We start from the raw sequence: 19,521 nt of genomic DNA on the forward strand, positions 1-19,521 counted from the left end.
AATACAAAATAAAGGGAAAACAAAATTTATGCTGCCTGAGAGGAGAAATCCAAATTGTTGACATATGATCTTTGATATTGAGATTGACATGGAGAATTCACCTATTTATAATGACTGACAGTTAACTGCCAAGTGTTGTTTAAATTTTAAACAAGAAAGGTTAACTCTGTTTCATCAGTCTTCTTCAAACAAATGCTGCCAGACCTACTGTATTTCACTAGCTCTTTTACTTTTATAAAAGTAAGGATGTTATTCTTCATTTATATGGGGCATTGGTCAGACCATATCCTTAAGAATGTGTGTTGTCTGGTCTTTTTTGTTTTAGAAGGATGTAAATGTGTTCAAGGCAATTCAAAGGAAGCTTGCTAGATTAATTCTAGATTAGTTCCAAGGAAGAGTTTTTGGACTTTGAACTTTAACACTGTTTTTCTGTCCTGCTGAATTCCTCCAGAATTTTCAGTTTTTATATCAGATTTTCAGCATGTGCTGTATTTTGCTTTTACTTGCTGTGTTGATACCTGGAATGAGTGGGTTGTCTGATGAGGGAAGGCTGGATAGAATGGGCTTGTATCCACCAGACTTTAGAAAGGTTTGACAAGGTAGATGTGGAAAGGATGTTTCTTTTTGGGGGTGAGTCCAGAACCAGGGCACTCTTTTAAGTTAGAAGTCACCTTTCAGGACAGAGATAAGGAGGAGGTTTTTTTTATATCTCAGAGGGTTGTGTGACTTTGGAACTCTGCCTCAGAAGAACGTGGATGTGGGTCATTGAGTTTAGGTGGATTTTAGACTCTTGTTAGGCAGGCAAGGGAATCAGAGTTATCAGGGCAGATGAAAATGTGGTATTCAAAGCACAAACTGATCCACCATGATCTTATTCAATGATGGAGCAGGCTCGAAAGGATGAATGATCTACTTCAGCTCCTAATTTGTATGTAAATTCATTAATATTATGTCTGCATCTGCTGACATCTGGTGTTGCTTACATATGCATACTGATCAGGAAATGTGAATGTGCACAATTTCAGAAATGCGACCTCATTACGTAGAGTTCTGATGATGTCATGTGCTGAAAAATCACACTTAAAATGCAGTTCAGCAGGAGGGAGTGTGTGGGGGGGGGGGGCGGTTAGTGAGAAAGAGATTGAGGACTGGGTGGGGGAGGGATGGAAGAGAAGAGGACCCAGTTTATGGGATGGGAGGTTGACAAAGTTGGAGAGAGAGATAGAGTGTGCACCCTGACATGTTTGCCTCTGCCTAGCTCCAGCCAATGAACCAGGGGTTATTAAGTACCAGAAACCAATTTCTAGTGGCAGCTGATCTATCAGGTTGTTGAGGCCATTAAGAAGAAGAGGAATGCAACCCAACTGTTCTCGAGGCCATGTTAATGATGAAGAAGTTGGGATAGTAATGGAAGCCCCAGTTGCTTCGACCATGCTGGGTTCAAATAGTCTACAATTGTCCAAGACACTGAGAATAAGGAGAAAGAAGGTTAGGCCAACCAACCCAATGACATGGCTGTTTTCACTGAAATCTGAAAGGCACGCATGAAAATTCAAGCAGAAACAACATGGAAATTTATACCAAGGCGGACAATGCTTGTTGCCATGCAAAGCAACTGGCTGGCATGAGGAGGCCAATGTTCCTGAAGATATGATGAATTCATGTCTGCTTACCTACCTGTTTTCTTAGCTGAAGCCACAAAGGCCCATGACGTTGCTCCAGTATTTTGCACAGTGGCACTAAAACATGGAAGACATTTGACTGCATTGATATCAGAACGGATTTGATCACTCTTGTTTTTTAAATTCATAAATTGGATGTAGGTATTGCTGACTGGACCAGCATTTATTGCCCATTCATAGTTACCCATGAGGAGGTGGAGGTGAGCTACCTTCTTGAACAGCTGCAGTGGTGTAGGTAGAACCATAGCGCCGTTGGTCACTCCCATTGTTGGATATTGGATGATTCAGCAATTGTGGTCCCATTGAACGTCAAGGGACAATGGTTAGATTGTCTTTTCTTGGATAGGGTCAATGCCTTGCATTTGTGAGGTGTGCATGTTACTTGCCACTTTTCTGCCCAAGCCGGAATGTTGTCCATGTCTTGCTGCATTGGGATGTGTACTGCTTCAGTATCTGAAGGATCGTGAATGGTGCTGAACACTGTGCAATAATCAGCGAACATCTCCCCTTTTTACCTTATGACGGAAGGAAGGTTATTGACAGAGCAGCTAAAGGTGCTTGAGCCCTGAACACTACCCTAAGGAACTTGTGCATAAATGTCCTGGAGGTGAGGTGACTGACTTCCAACAACCATGACTATCTTCCCTAGTCCCACGTATGGCTCCAACTAATGCACAGCACTTACAAAAAACAGCAAACTAATCAGAAACTCTCAAAGATTTTCAATGCCTTTTACTGTATGAGGTCAGGCTATTGTAAGGTGTGTACAAATTGAAAACTGGAGACTTTTTTTAAGTTACTGTGTCACTGCATTTCATTTACTTTTTAACAGAGTGATTTGTGGCAAGTTGGGTTGCATGGAGCATTCCTTAGCTTTTCCAGAGCTTAACAGAAATATGTGGTCAAACTCCCTGTAATTTGACTAAATGTGACTTTACTGTATGTTACAATTGGATGCCAAACCAAAAAAGGAATAGGAATATTCTTTAAGCCTCTCATACCTGTACCATATTCAATTAGATTATGACTAATATATACCTCATTATCCATTTATTTTCTTTTGATCCTTAATTCTTAGTACAATTACATCTGAGTAATCTGATGATCTCATTCTTGAAGATTAAAATTCACAGAGGATCCACAGCCCTTTTGAACAGTATGTCCACATTTACCACTACCCCTTATTTGAGAAATGCTTCCAAATTTCACTTTTACGAGGCCTAGGTCTCATTATGGTTATGCACTCTTGGTCTGGATTTCCCCACCAAACGAAATGACTTCTCTTTATTCATGATGTGAAATCCCTTAATGATTTTAACAATTTTGAACATCTTACTTAATCATACTCCAACTATAAACTCATGGAAGCATAAGTCAAGTTTATGCAACTTGTTCTCATTATCTAACGTTTCAGTTCTCTTATCATCCTGGTGAATTGGTGAAGTATCACTTTTAAGGCCAATATATATTCTTCTGAGATTCAGTGCCCAAACTGAATGCAGTACTCCAGATCAGGTCTGATCAAGATTCTTTGCAACAGAAGTATCATTAGCTCACTGCTGTATTCTAAGCCTTCTTTCCTAAATTGAATTTAGGGCCAAATTCCATTCACCTTTTGATTTCTCTTTGTACCTGTACACCATCTTTCAGTCACTTACATACAAGAATACCAAAAATTCCTTTGCACCTCTCCAGTTCCCAATCTCTTAGCATGAAGAAAACACTCATCTTCTTCAGATTTTTAATTTGTTTTCTGAAGACTAAGAGTCATACAGCACAGAAACAGACCCTTCAGTCTAATCAGTCCGTGCGAATCATAATCCCAAACTAAACTAGCCTCACCAGCCTGCCCTTGGCCTATTTCGCTCCAAACATTTCTTATTCATGTACTTATTTAAGTGACTTTTAAATATGTACCTGTACATGCACCCACCACTTCCTCTGGAGGTTCATTCCACACATGAACCACCCTGTGTAAGAGAATTGCCCCTCATGTTTTTATTAAATCTTTCTCCTTTCATCTTAAAACTATGTCCCCAGTCTTAAAATTTCCCATCATAGGGAATGACACCTGCCATTCACCTTATGTATACCTCCCATGATTTTATAAATCTGTATAAAGGTGACTTCTCAATCTCCTACACGCTAGTAAAAAAAATCCCAGCCTCTCCTTATAACTCAAATCCTCCATTCCCAGCAATGGCATGGTAAATCTCTTCTGCATCCTCTCCGGGTCAATAATATCCTTCCTATAAACAGGGAGACCAGAACTGGGCACAGTACTCTCGAAGAGGCCTCACCAAATTCCTGTACAACCTCAACATAATGTCCCAACTCCTATACTCAAAGTTCTGCTCAATGAAGGCAAGCATGCTAAATGCCTTCTTAACCACCATATCTATGTGATGCAAACTTTAAAGAATTACATACCTGAGTCCCTAGGGCTGTCTGTCCTATAACATCATAAATTAAATGTTGGCCTTACTTTCAATTGTATAAGTTTTTCCTTTGTTGTTTTATCAAAATGCAATACCTTGCATTTATCCAAATTAAACTTCATCTGCCACTCTTCAGCCCATTGGCCCAACTAATCAAGGTACATTTGTAATCTTAGATAACCTTCTTCGCTGTCCCCTAGACCACCAACTATACTTTACACCCTTGTCAATGAAAATATTCTGAAAACCCCAAGGCCACATTAAAAATACTGAAAACATCACTTGTTATAATCCATCATTTAGAGAACAAACCTTCTCTCTCCAATCTCCCAACTAGGTATCAGTACATGTCACATGATTACCTCCAATCCAATGTTTCTATTTATTATATTTGTAATAATCTTATAAGTGGAACTTTATCAAATATTTTTGGAAATCTACATAGACACTGCCTTATCCACTGTACTAAATTTGACTGGATGTTTCTGTTCAAAAACTAATTGAAGGGAAAAATCAAAATGTTGATTAAAAATATTTTAGTAATATTTTCTAATGAATCATCAGATCTCTCATGATGCTGTTGGTTAGTTGGATGATAAATTGTTTCATAACAATGAGACTTCTGTTATATAATGTGAAATGTTTTGTTTTCCTGCAATGTAGCTGAATTTAACTGACCTTAACCTTTAAGGTCACAAATATAATTATTCCAACTAGACACATACAAATGTCAATTTAAAATTAAATGTTGGCATTAGAAATTTCAGATTAACTACTGTTTCTAAATTTAGAAGAAGCCAACATACAATGAATTAATTTCTTTCTTTTTGTATTATTCTTCCAACATTCTGAAATAAAATGTCTGAATTCTGATGGACAACACAAGACTCAAGCGTTTGCTATATAAATCGAGAAATGGTTTAAAGCTCTGCAACAATTACCATGATTTGTGTTTTATGAATATGATAAAACATTGTCTCACTTCACGAACATTTTTTCCTTCAGCCAGTAGATAGTAAGGACGATATTCAAAAACCTATATATAGAAATAAGAGGTAATGACTCAGATTGTTCCAAAAATGTATGATAAATTCAGGATGTTCTTAGGAAGGAGATTAAATTCAAGGACATTGACACAAACATATCAAGTGGACAGAATAAACATTGGCTGCTTTAAATAAAAAGTACTAAAAATACAAAATATGTTTGCAAGATATTATTAAAAATGTTTAGTGATAGGGTTCCACAATGATTTTAATTTTGAGTATTTGGGGAACCAAATTGTGTTATAAAAAAGTCGCAATATTTGTCATGTATTCACTCTGAGATGGTCTTCTTCCTAGTTATCATCTTACTTCCAGTTTGGAAACTTCAGGATGTTTAATCACTGATTTTTTTTTTCACCAACATCTTGTCACCACTGAAATTAATATGAAACACTATGTTTGAGAAATCAACATCTATCCTTTTTTCAAAGCTGAAGAAAATGAAAATAATGTGTTATTAATAATCAAAGCAAAATACAGCAGATGTTGGAAATCTGAAACAAATAACAGAGAATGCTGGAGAAACTCACTTGTGGAGATAGAAACTTCATGATTTACTTTTAACTTGACTTTTAACACAAGTGTTCCTAGATCCAGCATTCTTTTTGTTTGTTTCAATGTACTGTATTAGCCGGAATTCAAGATTAACAGAAAAATATTATTTTTGGTACAAAAATGAGAATGTGATATATGCTGGAAATCTAAAATAAAAACAGAAAATGCTGGAAATACATTCCAGTAGTATTGGTGGGAAATGAAAAGGAGAGAACATTTCAGGTCAATGACTTGTCAATAGAACATTTTCTGTACATTAGTAATGAAAAAAGATGCAGACATTTATTTTTCGGACATGATTTTTAACTCATTTGTATCAATAAAATGCAGTTGTCTACCCAAACATTGAAAGAATGACCAGATAACAAGGATAAATAGTGGTGCATAGACTGCATGGACGAATACATACATGTTACAGACACTATAAAACTTTGGGAAAAACTATATGGAATTTTGGCCATCATTCTTCTCAAAAACGACAGGCAGAGGAAAGGACACAGAAAGAGGAACCGAGAAATTCCCAGGTATTAGACCATTGGAAATGGTTAAAGATTTTAAAATATTTAAAACACTAAAATTCAAACTTCTATCTACAATTTGCAAAATAAATTATTGGAAATATATTCCGCTCTGAAGAAGTGGCATCCTCTATTCTGATGGGTTTAAATGTTAGTCATCAGAAAGCTACAGAGAACATCGTAGATGCTGGTTGTTGATAGAGGATGCTACATTGTTTGGCATTGTTGAGACAGAATATGCAAAAAAACGTTTCTCCAGCCAGTGCTGCATGATAGTAATTTTCCAATAGTAGGGATGGTGGCAGATTGTCCTTTTACCCTGAGACCAATTAAGTCACTGAATTAGTTAATTAATGGTTTCATCCCACCTCCACTGTTTCACTTAAAATAGGGGGTACTTCACTGAATGGAGTTACCTGCCAAGTAAAACCTGGTGGTCTCCAGGCCAAGTAGTCCTCCTTATCCACTTGTCTTTGACTTTCCAATGTGCAAGTCTACCTCTATATTTTCACCCCATTACCAAGACCACCCAATAACTCCAAACTTTTGTGGGCTCAACTTGACAGGCCCAGTTGCCTCCAGACCCCAGTTTGTTTGTTGTGGTATGCATATTAATTGATATGTACTCTTACTCCAGATGCAGCCCCAGCAGTGGCCATTGATTCTAAGGGCTCTGTTCAGGCTGCTGGTCCTCTGACTGACTATCACTTCTTGGGTGGGATGTAGCCAGCCTTGCTAACTACCAAAGTTGGTTTTGTCCCATCATCCCCAATTTTGGACCTGATTGCCGGAGTTCCTAAATCCAGGTGTCACAATATATCAGATAGAGAATTTACTGCCCTGAAAAGCATTGGCATTCCTTAATGTTACTTTATCTGTCTAATTTTACCTTGTAACAGTCCTCTAAAATTCTTTGATGTTTTATTACCTTGAGAAGTTTTATTATATTAGCGATGATGGATTCTCCAGTCACTTTGACAAATGAGTATTCAGAAGGGAGATCAATTGTTCTCTCATGTGATATCGCAAATGTGACATTTAAGGTACAGTTGGAATAATGAATGAAGGCACTGGTTTTGTTGCATACTCACCTGTCCCATAGAGCTCTGATTCTGTTATCCTCAAATCTGAGGTTGCTTGATGACAGAGATTTCTCCATTTGAATCAGTCCAGGCTTTTTCTCCCCACGTAGTGTATCCAACCTAAAGGCTTTGTGATTTGGTTTCAGAATGTCAATATATACAGATCGTTCTGCTGTAACGCGTGTTTTGTTAACGTGAGTTCGCTGTAACACGATTGACCCCTAATTGGGGACACTTTCTAAAGAGCAAACTTTTAAAACGTCTGTTGGCTATAACGCGATTGCATTGCCAACACTTTAAGCGCTGTTTCTAAAGCACAATTTTTCTATAATTCGGGGTTGCGCAAGAATGCAACCATTGTGTTACAGAAGAATTACCTTATGAATTTGGGATATCCTCGGGTGCAGGTGATTATGCTTTCTGACCATAAAATACCACCTTTGGAATGTGGAAATCCTCCAAATTAAAGACTGTGACCCAGCAGAGTTGAGTTCTGATATATATGTTCTTTACACAAGGTATGGAACATCCTGCAAGAACTTTAGTATTCTATTAATTGATGTTGCACATAGATCTTCAGCAATAAAGGTGGAATCTCTCCTGTTGTCTTTTGAGATCAAGGTACATTTTCCATGTAACACAGCCAGAGAGAGAATTTTTGATTCGTTCAGGTTATGTGGTTGACTCTTGCGGGGTCATAATTTATTGCTCATCCACAATTGTACTGGAGAGTGTGGTAGTGAGCTGCCTTTTTGTAAAATGCTGAAGTCCTTGGGATGTAGGTACACGCATAGTTATCTTAGGAAGGGTCCCCTCCAGGACCCCAAATACTTCCCCCAACCTCTGCTGCTGGTTTGGATTCCCACTGGCCTCAACACTCTCCTTAGCTGCTGCTGGCCCCAGAACCCAACGCTGTCACTGGCAGTCCAGATATCACCCATCCCCACTACCCCAACCACTGCAGGTCCTGACACCACCATCTCCCTAACCGTACCTACCTGGCTTCCTAAATCCTTAGTCAACTGCCATAACAAACCCGTAAAAAGATAGGGTTCCACCTCCAGTGAGGACCCTTATCTCCTTGTCCAGATGGTTATACTTTTTTATCTTCTCCTCCCAAGCGTCCTCGAGAGAGTTAATCTGAAAATCCGACCTTACTGTAACATCAACCACCACGGTCTGCATTTCCTTTTTCAAAATAAGATCTGGTATCCAGAGCTTCCCAGACTTATCCTTGATCCGTGGCTCAACAAAGATTGTCCATCCAAACTTCTTCACAAACCCAACTAACTCATCTAAGATTTTATTGTGCCTCTTAATCCGCATACTTTTCATATAAGGGCACCATCCTGAAATATGCGCTACCGTCTCCGAAACTTCATTACACCGTCTACAGTTTTTGATATTAAACGGCCTGCCATAAGACAACGACGCCCTTGTTGGAAATAAATTGGTTCTTAACAAAAGTGAACTAATCACTTTGGACGATTTCATGAACAATTAAATTTCAGCCAACATTTAAATTTCAGCGCGTTGGGGTAGCTGGTCAGTATGGATGAGTTGGACGAAAGGGTCTGTTTCTGTGCTGTATATCTCTATGACTCTATGACATGGCAGAGTGATGCTGAAAAAGAGGTTGTTATTTAACTTTCCCTTAATGTCCTGCATTTTTGGGAGAACTGTTTGATTCACATACAATTCCCATTTCTCAAGAAGCTGGGATTGGGATTTCCGGTTCGAAAGGCAGAGCTTACTGCCAATGGAAATGTAATGGGAGTGGAATCTGACTGTGATTGCTATTCCTGTAAAATCTGGATTATTGTTACTTGACACCTGACTGCAATGCCATCTCAGGATATAGATTCACGCAATTAGTTCCTTGTTCTTTTTGAATAATATGAACATCCTCCATTAAAAAAAAGTTGCCTCTAAATCAATATAATTGTTCCAATCATTAACTTTTTTAACACTATTGTGAATACACAGAACATATTAACAGAGTGTGGTGCTGGAAAATTCAGCAGGTTAAATAAACTCAGTTCAAGTCTCCCTGGTTCTGAGAAGCAACAGAATCGACATTTCAGGCATAAACCTGATGAAGGGCTTATGCCCAAAATGTCAATTCTTCTGCTCCTCCAATGCTGCCTGACCTGCTGTGCTTTTCTAGCACCACACTCTTGACTCTGATCTCCAGCATCTGCAGTCCTCATGTTGTTCTAGAACATATTAACAGTCTTTTTTAGTTTGTTTCTGTTTCCTTCCTTACATTATTCACAGTATCACTTAGGTGGTTGGATGTTATGCTAAATTTTGCAAATTTGACATTCATTTCTCCCAGTGGTGTGTTAACATAAGCATTACTTTGCCTGTTGCTCCTTTAAGGAGTCGGAGAAACATAGAAACTAGGAGTGGGAGTTGGCCAATAAGCCATCGAGTCTGCCCTGCCATTCATATGACCCATGGATGACCATTGAACTCAATACCCTGTTCCCACTTTTCTTCCAGATCTTTTGATCCTTTTAGCCCCAAGTGCTACATCCAACTCCTTTTTGAAATCGTAAATGTTTTGATCTTGACCGCTTTCAGTGGTAGCGAATTCCACAGGCTCACCATTTTCTGGGTGAAGAAATTTCTCCTCATCTCAGTTCTAAATGGTTTATCTTTAGACTCTGGCCCCTGATCTGGACTCCCCCACCACCAGGAATGTCCTCCTGCATTTACCCTGTCTAGATCTTGTAGGTTTCTATGAGATCAGCCCCCTTAATTGTTCTGAACTCCAGTGAATATAATCCTACCAATTCAATTTCTTCTCACCCTGCCATCCCAGGAATCAGTCTGGTAAACATTTGCTGCACCACCTCCATTGTAAGAACACCCTACCTGAGATGAAAACTGACAATTCTCCAGATGTGGTCTCGCCAAGACTCTATAATTGTAGCAAGATATTCCTGCTCCTCTACTTGTATGCTCTCACAATGATGGCCAACATACCACTTGCCTTCTTGGCCATTTTCTGCACCTGCATGCTTACCTTCAGTGACCAATGTATGAGGACACCTAAGTTTCATTGTATATTTCCTTTTTTCAATTCAGATAATCCTCCATCCTGATTTTGCTCCCAAGGTAGATAGCCTCACATTTAACCAAATTGGACTGTGTCTACCACACATTTGCCCATTCACTCATCTTGTCCAAATCATTGAAGAATTTCTGTACCCTCCTCTCAGCTTATCTTTTGTGTTATTTGCAAACTTGTAGATATTACATTTAGTTCCTCATTCAAATTATTGTATATATTTTGAATAGCTGTGGTCCTAGCACGGATCCCTGTGGTACCCACTAGCCGCTGCCTGCCACTCAGAAAAAGACCAATTTGTTCTTAGTATTTGTTTCCATCTGCAAATCAGTTTTCTATCCATCTCAATGTGCTACCTCCAAACCCATATACTTTAATTTTACACATTAATTGCTTATATAAGACTTTGTCAAAAGCCTTCTGAAAGTCCAAATGAACCACCTCCACTGGCTCCCCCTCATCAACTCTGAGTCATATCCTCAAAGAATTCCCATAGATTTGTCAAGCATGGTTTTGTAAAACCATGCTGACTGTGTCTGATCTTGCCACTGTTTTCCAAGTGCAATTAAAGCTTTTATAATTGACTCTAGAATTTTCCCCTCCTGATGTTCAGCTGACTGGTTTATTATTCCCTGTCTTCTCTCTCCCTCCTGTTTTAAATAGAAGTTACATTATCTACCCTCAATTTGTAGGAACTTTCCAGAGTCTATAGAATCTTGGAAGATGAGTGCCAATGTATTCAGTATTTCTCAAATTACTTTCTTAAGTACCTGGGATATAGATGATCAGGCCCTGAGGATTTATCAGACTTCAGTGCCATCAATTTCACTAATATCATGCCCCTATTAATTAATATCCTTCAGTTCCTCCCTCTCACCAAACCCTCTGTTCCCCAACATTTCTAGTATGTTATTTGTGTCCTCCTTTGTGAACATGGAACCAAAATGTGTACTTAGTTGGTCAGGTATTTTTCATTCCCCATTTTCAATTCCTTATTTCCGACTGTAAAGGACATACATTTGACGTCTCCAATTTTTTTCATGCTTGATGTTGCTAATATTATTACTTGTTGATATTGCACCACTTTTTGGTGATACTTTTGATATTATCTCACTGGTTAGTGATGTTGCTCATACTGTTAATGATCTTTTCAGTCTTTCCAGCTCAGGTGTGGGTCAAATGGCCATTGTTCCATCTTAGTTCATTACTGGTTTCAAACAAAAGAGAACAGAGTATTGAATAACTTAACCTATCCGAAATCCCAACAGATCATCCCAACTTAAAGATGTTGTTCCAAATACTTGCAACAATCCCCATGAACAGCCCTTGGCACAAAACGTAGAATCAAACGTAGGTCTTACAGGAGAAAGGAGGATCAGCCTGGACCTATTTCTTTGGGTCCAGCAGCTTTTACAATTGCCTGACTGCTTTCAGTGAATATCCACACTGCTAAAAAACTAAATCAAACCAGAAAAAAGCAGAGCTGGGATAACTGGCCACTCCCCTTTCATTGTACAAGTGTTGTTTTAAAACGTGGAAGCCTTTTGCCTGAGGCAGTATCTGTTAACTATAATCAAATTGGCCCATCCAAGCCCAAACTTTTCAGAACCTGTGTTTTTATCTCCTGAAAAAAACCCAAGGAGAACATAACCTTGTTAAAGGAGCAGCATAATCACAGACAGGATTCGAACACAAATGACGAAAGGATTACTCTGTCATTCTGCATTTATGGTCCAAAGACATTATCTCCATGCCATTGCCACTCAAAAATGTTAGCCTGGGGTTCTGGATTGCTAGTCCAATGACATTACCACTACCCAGGACCCAGGGACCCCTCTCCACACACACCCCCCCCCCCAAAAAAGGATGTTGTTGACATGAATTTAGTAAGGCATTTGACAAGATCCCATATGGCAGACTGATCCGAAGAATTAAAGCCCATTGGATAAAGGATTATGTGGTGAACTGGATTCAAACTTGGCTCAGTAACAGGAAACAAATGCTAATGGTTGATGGATATTTTTGAGAATGGGAAGCTGTTTCCAGCTTTGTATTGGGTCCCTTGCTGGCTATGTAGTTGAAAATGAAAAATGACTGTCAACTTTAGGATGATATCAATGCTTGGTTTGTGGGTGGAAAAATGGTCAATAGAATTCAATCCATACAAGATTATGCGTTTGGGGAGGACAAATAGAGCAGGGGAATACATGATAAATAGGAGGATATTGAAGTGGAAGTGAGAGATCTTGGAAAGCATGTCTATAGTTCCCATAAGGTAGCAGGGCAGTTAGATATATGATAATGGAGGTATATGGAATGCTTTCCTTCACTGGACAAGTTATTGAATATAAGAGCAAGGATGTAATGTTGCACCTAAATATGAACTGTTTTGGTCACCACATTACAGAAAGGAAGAATGTTGCCAGATCTGAAAATTGCAGTAATGATTAAAGATTAGAAAGCTGGAGTTATTTTCCTGAGAACAGAGCAGGCTGAGGGATGAGTGAGGGGTACAAAATAATAACGCACTTGGTGGAAAAGTCTGGTTTCCGATGGGGGGGAAGTCAGTTATCAGGGACATAATATTAAAATGATTGGTAGGATTAAAGAGGACATGACAAATGACTTTTTCATTCCGATGGCGGTGGGTATCTGGAATTTGCTGTCAAGTGTGATGGTGGTCATGGATACCCTGAATTCTCTGAATTCAGTCAGAGAGTCATAGACATGTATAGCATGGAAACAGACCCTTCAACGACAACTCATCCATGCTGACCAGCTATCCTAAGTTAATTCAGTCCCATTTGCCAGCACTTGGCCCATATCCCTCGAAACCCTTCCTATTCAAGTACCCATCCAGATGCCTTTTAAATATTGCAATCATAATAGTCTCTACCAGGTCCTCTGGCAGCTCATTCCATAGATGGACCACCTTTTGCGTGAAAAAGTTGCCCCTTAGGCCCCTTTTAAGTCTTTCCCCTCTCACCCTAAACCTATGCCATCTAGTTCTAGACACCCCCAACTCAGGGAAAACAGCTTGTCTATTTGCCATATCCATGCCCCTCATGATTCTATAAGCCTCTATAAGGTCACTCCTCAGCCTCCGACATTCCAGGAAAAACAGCCTTTGCCTAAAAAGCCTCTCAAAAATAACTCAAATCCTCCAACTCTGGCAACATCCTTGTCAATCCTTTCTGAACCCTTTCACGTTTCACAACATCCTTCCGATAAGGAGGGAGACTAGAATTGCATACAATATTCCAAAACTGGCTTAACCAATGTCCTGTACAGCCGCAACATGACCTCACAATGCCTGTACTCAATGCTCTGACCAATAAAGGAAAGCACACTAAATGCCTTCTTCACTATCCTACGATCCTCCTTCATCTACCTGCGACTCTACTCTCTTTGTTCAGCAACACTCCCCAGGACCTTACCATTAAGTGTATAAGTCCTGTCCTGATTTGTTTTTCCAAAATGCAGTATCTCACATTTATCTAAACTCCATCTGATCAACATCCCATTGTACTCTGAGGTAACCTTCTTTGCTGTCCACTACACCTTTAATTTTGGTGTCATCTGCAAACTTGGTAACTATACCTCCTATTTCTGGATCAGTGGTGCTGGAAGAGCACAGCAATTCAGGCAGCATCCGAGGACAGGCAAAATCGACGTTTCGGGCAAAAGCCCTTCATCAGGCTTTTGCCCGAAACGTCGATTTTGCCTGTCCTCGGATGCTGCCTGAATTGCTGTGCTCTTCCAGCACCACTGATCCAGAATCTGGTTTCCAGCATCTGCAGTCATTGTTTTTACCATGAAACTATGGTAGTCCAGTCAATGTTTGTAAAATTAAAATCCCCTACTATTACAACCTCATTATTCTTACATCTGAGATCCCTCTCCATGATCACTTTTTTTTATTTCTAATTTCGACCCATATACTTTCATTGGACGATTTTTCAGAAATATCTTCTCTAGATACAGCAGTAATGTTTTCCTTAATCAAAAACACCATCCCTCCTCCTCTCTTGCCTCCCATTCTATCCTTCTTACAACATCTAAAACCTGGTACATTGAGCCTCCAGTCCTGTCCATCCCTCAGCCAATTTTCTCTAATAGCTATGACGTCTTGATCCCATGTTCCCAAACATGCTGAGCTCTTGCAAGACCTCTTGTATTGAAATAAATGCAGTTTAATACTTCAGACCTACTTCTTTCTTCAGTTTGCTCTTGTCTATCTTTTCTAATTAGCTTGCTCTTTTCAGATTCATAACCATCCTCACACATCTTTCTATTTACGTTACTTAGCCCCCTCTGTAATAGTTCATAGTCTCCCTTAATAGAACTAGCAAACCTCCCTGCTACGATATTGGTCAATTTCCAGTTCTGGTGAAATAATCCTTTTTGAACAATGTCAATATAAACGTTGATATATTTCTCTTAATTTTTCAAAATGCAAAAATCCACACATGAAGAATTCTTATACCAATTAAACTGAGTTTACAATCCAGAATATATGGGACATGAAAGGATGTTACTTCCCAGCAGAAAATCGTCATGAACAAACTACTTTCTTTTCCCAAACGCCTTGAGACAAGAGTGAGGCCGGGAGTTCAGATGGAGGGGGGGGGGGGGGGCGCGGTTTGCAAAGATGGACGTTAGTTAATGTATATGGCCCCCTCACAAGAGACGTAACACATCCTCCTCAGTGAGCCGCAATAATACGCCAACAGGTCGGGTGAGTATAAGTGGGTGAGTATTATGACAAGTAGACTTGCAGGGGATGTCATTTGACGCGTGTGAGGGGTAAGGTTTGGCCCTGTCCAGGTGTACACGGGGCAGTAGTACTGACAGCCTCAGTGTACTCAATGAAGATTACAGCCGAGCAGGTCCACACCGTTCCAACGTTCGCCAGTCAGCGGCTGAGCCGCGAGCCCGTCACCACCACCCGCTCGCGCTTTTCGCCGACCCCATTCGCCCGCCAGAGCGGTTGGAGTGCGCCTGCGCGGAAGCGCCGCCATTTTGGCCGTGCTGATAATCTGATGTTGTAAGGAAGGCTGAGCCGAGGCCGAGCAGCGCGTCGCGAAATGGCCAATATCGCAGTGCAGCGAATTAAACGAGAGTTTAAGGAGGTTTTGAAGAGCGAAGAGGTAAGAGTCGCTCCCAAGCTTATCTCTCCTAATCTGTTTATACCTTCTCTCCTTGGTTGATTGGCCGCCGACGGGAGAGGAGAGTCCGGGGAGTTTCATGGTGATGGACACGGGACCGGGTGATGGACAGGCGCCAGAGGCGGTTTCGGGAAAGTCCAGGGAGCGGTTGCGGGATTTACTATCAGTGATTTTTTTTTAAAAAAAGCTATAAATGTCGAATCTGCCATTTATCAGTGTCGTGGCAATGGCGTGGTTGATGTGAAGCGCTTCAAATGCCGGATTTTGGGAGGTCTGGATGATACCTTGAGCATTCAGGTTGTTGCTAGGCTTGTAGGCGTGTAACATTCTTCCACCACCGTGCGAGACACCTACCTCCACATTGATGTTCAGGGGTACGTTTTGTGCGGCTGAGTTCGTGTTGGATGGAATTGAGATGTACAATTTTGTTTCATGTTATTGCTAAGGTTTATTCTTGTACTTTTCTTTGTTTAGAACTGTATTGGTATCGGATGATATCGTTTGGTTCGATGATATCTGGTTTCCACAATTGACATTTGGTTATTTTGCTGTGTTAGCATGTTTTTGATTTCAGATTTACATTTGCTCTATCATATCCACTTTTGTTTTTGACAGAAAAAGGAATGTAGGATCTGTGATAACATTAAGCTAAATGGCTGTATAAAATGTATAATGTTATGATTTTAAATTGCCTTAGTCACTGAGTTGGTCAAATATTAGTTGTCTGCATATGGTTAGACTCCAGCTGACAGGTCATCTTTCTGAAGATTGCACTTGTTCATCAGGCATAAAACATTGATCAATTGTTTTATCTTCTTGGAATACTAATGCTAACTGTATAACCTTTCATTGTTCAAAAGTAGTTTTCTGAAAGAATTTTATGTGCAATTCAAAGATGCTCAGTCCGTACCTACTGTGAACAGATTTTGCAAGTACTTTTTAACATAGGTACACAAGTATGGCATTGCTACATTAAAATTAGTGCTGCACTCAGTTCGTCAGTAGTAAAATAATTTTATATATTATTGACTCCCTCAGTCCTCTGTATAAAAATTATTTTCCTCAAATTCCCTCTTGTCTTTCACCTTAAAATTATGTCCCCTTGTTATTGACTTTTCAACTAATGCGAACAGCTGCTTTTAGTCACCATGTTCATGCCCTTCATAACCTTATACACCACTATTAGATTCCATTTTACTTTGTGTTCAAAAGAAAACAACTTCACATTATTCAGCTTTTCTGCATAGCTGAAATACTTCAACCTTGGCAACATCCTAGTGAATCTTCTCCGCACCCTCCACTGTAATCACATCCTTCCTATTGTGTAGTGACTTGAACTGCATATGATGCTCTAGTTGTGGTCTAACCAAACTTTTATACAGCTCCAACATGATCTCCCTGTGCTTATAATCATTGCCATGACTGATAAAGGCAAGCATCCTATATGCCTTCTTAACTACCCTCTTAACTGGTCCTGCCACCTTCAGTGGGCAAGCACCCAAAGATCCCTCTGTTCTGGGCTTCCCAGTATCCTGTCATTCATTGGGTACCCCCGTGTCTTGTTTTTTCTTTCAAAGTAAATCACCTTACATTTACTAGTGTTAAGTTCCATCTGCCATTGACCGACTCATCTGACCAGTCCATTTATAACCTGTGACCCCTAACAACTTCCTCCTCACAGTCAATTACCTAAACAATCTTTGTTCCATCCATAAACTAACTTATCACCTCACCCCCTGTCAACTTTCATGCGTGTTCTCATCTGCAGCATTTTTGAATATCAAAACAATAAAGCTTCCAGTGCTAATCCCCACTTATGCCACTACACACTGGACTTCTGTTAAAACAAATAGCTTTCTAACATCACCTTCTCTCTCTGGAGCTGCTACAGTTCATATGGTATAGATTCATCTGTGATGATGACAGAGCCAGTTCCAGGATTTTTAACCTGATGGTGATAGACATGTAACCATTCTGTGTCAGAATGATGTGTGGCACAAGAAGGGACTTGTAGTTGGTGTTCTGTGCATCAGTTACATTTATCCTCCCAGGTGGTAGAGGTTTCGTGTTTGAAAGTTGAAGGGCTTGTAATTGTTGTACACATTCTAATTGTAGCACTTTGTCACTGTGCATCAGTGATGGGGAAAGTGAATGTTTAATAAGTTGGTTAGAGGGCTGGTCAAAGGGTGTACTTTGTCCTAGATTGTGTTGAGCTTCTTAACTGTTTTGGAGTTGCACTTGACTGGGAAAAATGAGAGATTTCCATCACACTCTTCACTAATCCCTTGTTCGTGGAAGGACTTTGGGCTGTCAAGATTTGAGATACTTGTAGAATTCCCAGCCTCTGACCTGTTCTCATAATCAGTGTCTGGTTATTAAAATGTTGATGGTAGGAATTTAGAAATGGCAGTGCCATTAAACCTTGAGATGGTTAGATTCTGTTTGGAAGTCATAATTGTCTAGCATTTGTGACATTAGTATTATTTTCCATTTATGCCTGAATTTACCCAGGTTTGCCTGTATGAAGGCATGGCTGTGACTATATCTGAGAAATAGCAAAGGGTGCTGATCAGAGAACTTCCAATTTCTGACCTGTTTTAATTGAGGAATGTTGGTGATGAAACTGCAGAAAATATTTAGGGATGACTGATTTCCCCCCCCCCCCCCAAAAAAAATTCTTCTGTAGGCTAGGTATGACTCCAGCATGTGGAGTGTGTGTTCCCTGGAATGCCATTGAGTTCAATTTTGCAGCACCTCATTCATGCCACACTCTGTCCTGGAGATAAAGGCAGTATTTGACAACCACTTGCCTTGCACCTGAAATTCAGTTCTTTTTCCAAATGTTTTGGCCAAGACTAATGTCTGGAGCAGAATCCCAACTAAACATTGGTGGGCAGCTTATTGTTGAGTAAGTCATCTTCCACCACTGTCAGTAATATCTTTCCATCATTGGTGCTGATGATTAAGAGTAACCTTTTGGGAAAATAATTGTGTTAACTGGATTTGAGCAGATGGTACTTGGGATGAGTTTTGATTTTTTTTTGGTCAATACAGGAATGTAGGAATTGTTGCCTTTGTCCTTCTAAGGAGGTCCTTCTTTGTGCTGAGGAGTTAGGTGAATTTCTGCAGTGCATCTTCTAGAGAGTACACAGCTTCTACTGCATGGATGGAGAGAGTAAATATTTGTGGATGTGGTGCTAAGCAAGAGGGTTGTTTTGCTTTCGATGGTGTTCCATCGAATTGATTCCATACAAATTGATTTTGTCCCACTTGTCAGCATTTATGCATCTGCACACCTAAGTCTCTGTTTAATAACATTCCCCAGAGTCCTACTATTAACTGTATATGTCCTGCCCTGATTTGCCTGACCAAAGTGCAACACCTCACATTTTCTAAATTAAATTCATATCTACCACTCTTTGTTCAATTGGCCCATCTCGTACAATCATATAGATGTATAGCACAGAAACAAACTCTTCAGTCCAACTTGTCCATGTCGACCAGCTATCCTAAACTGACCTAATCCCATTTGCCAGCATTTGGCCTGAAACTCCCTCAAACCTTCCTATGTGAGTACCCATCCAGATGCCTTTCAAATGTTATTGTACCAACATCCACCCCCTCTGGCAGCTCATTCCATACATGTACCACCTTTTGCATGGAAAACGTTGACCTTCAGGACCCTGTTTTTATATCTTTCCTATCTCAGTTTAAAACTATGCCCTCTAGTTTTGGACTCGCCTGGAGAAAATACCTTGGCTATTTAACATATCTGTGCCCCACATAACTTTATAAACCTCTAGAAGGTCACCCCTCAGCCTCTGACGCTCCAGGGAAAATAGCAGCCTATTCAGTCTCTTCCTGTAGCTCAAACCCTCCAACCCTGGCAACATTCTTTTAAATCTTTTCTGAACCTTTTCAAGTTTCACAACATCTTTTCTACAGCTTGGAGATTA

At 39.9% G+C, this 19,521-nt stretch overlaps 1 protein-coding gene and 1 long non-coding RNA gene across 2 annotated transcripts in view; one reads left to right on the forward strand and one right to left on the reverse strand.

Annotated features, from left to right (window-relative positions):
* Positions 1 to 4,977: 4,977 nt before the first annotated feature.
* Positions 4,978 to 15,934, reverse strand: LOC122551152 (uncharacterized). The gene is made up of 3 exons (XR_006312036.2): positions 15,591 to 15,934; positions 7,331 to 7,448; positions 4,978 to 5,540 (listed from the first exon to the last, which is right to left on the reverse strand). It is a non-coding gene; the product is annotated as an uncharacterized LOC122551152 (long non-coding RNA).
* Positions 15,288 to 19,521, forward strand: part of ube2kb (ubiquitin-conjugating enzyme E2Kb (UBC1 homolog, yeast)) — a 93,822-nt gene continuing 89,588 nt past the window's right edge. The window contains exon 1 of the mRNA XM_043692758.2: positions 15,288 to 15,547. Coding sequence (XP_043548693.1) covers positions 15,485 to 15,547 — 63 coding nt within the window. The 5' untranslated portion in view covers positions 15,288 to 15,484. The remainder of the gene's footprint in view (positions 15,548 to 19,521) is intronic.

Source organism: Chiloscyllium plagiosum, unplaced genomic scaffold (assembly GCF_037043375.1).
Source record: "Chiloscyllium plagiosum isolate Xiang-an unplaced genomic scaffold, Cpla_swu_hap1 HiC_scaffold_1, whole genome shotgun sequence".
In the NCBI taxonomy this organism is placed as follows: Eukaryota; Metazoa; Chordata; class Chondrichthyes; order Orectolobiformes; family Hemiscylliidae; genus Chiloscyllium; species Chiloscyllium plagiosum.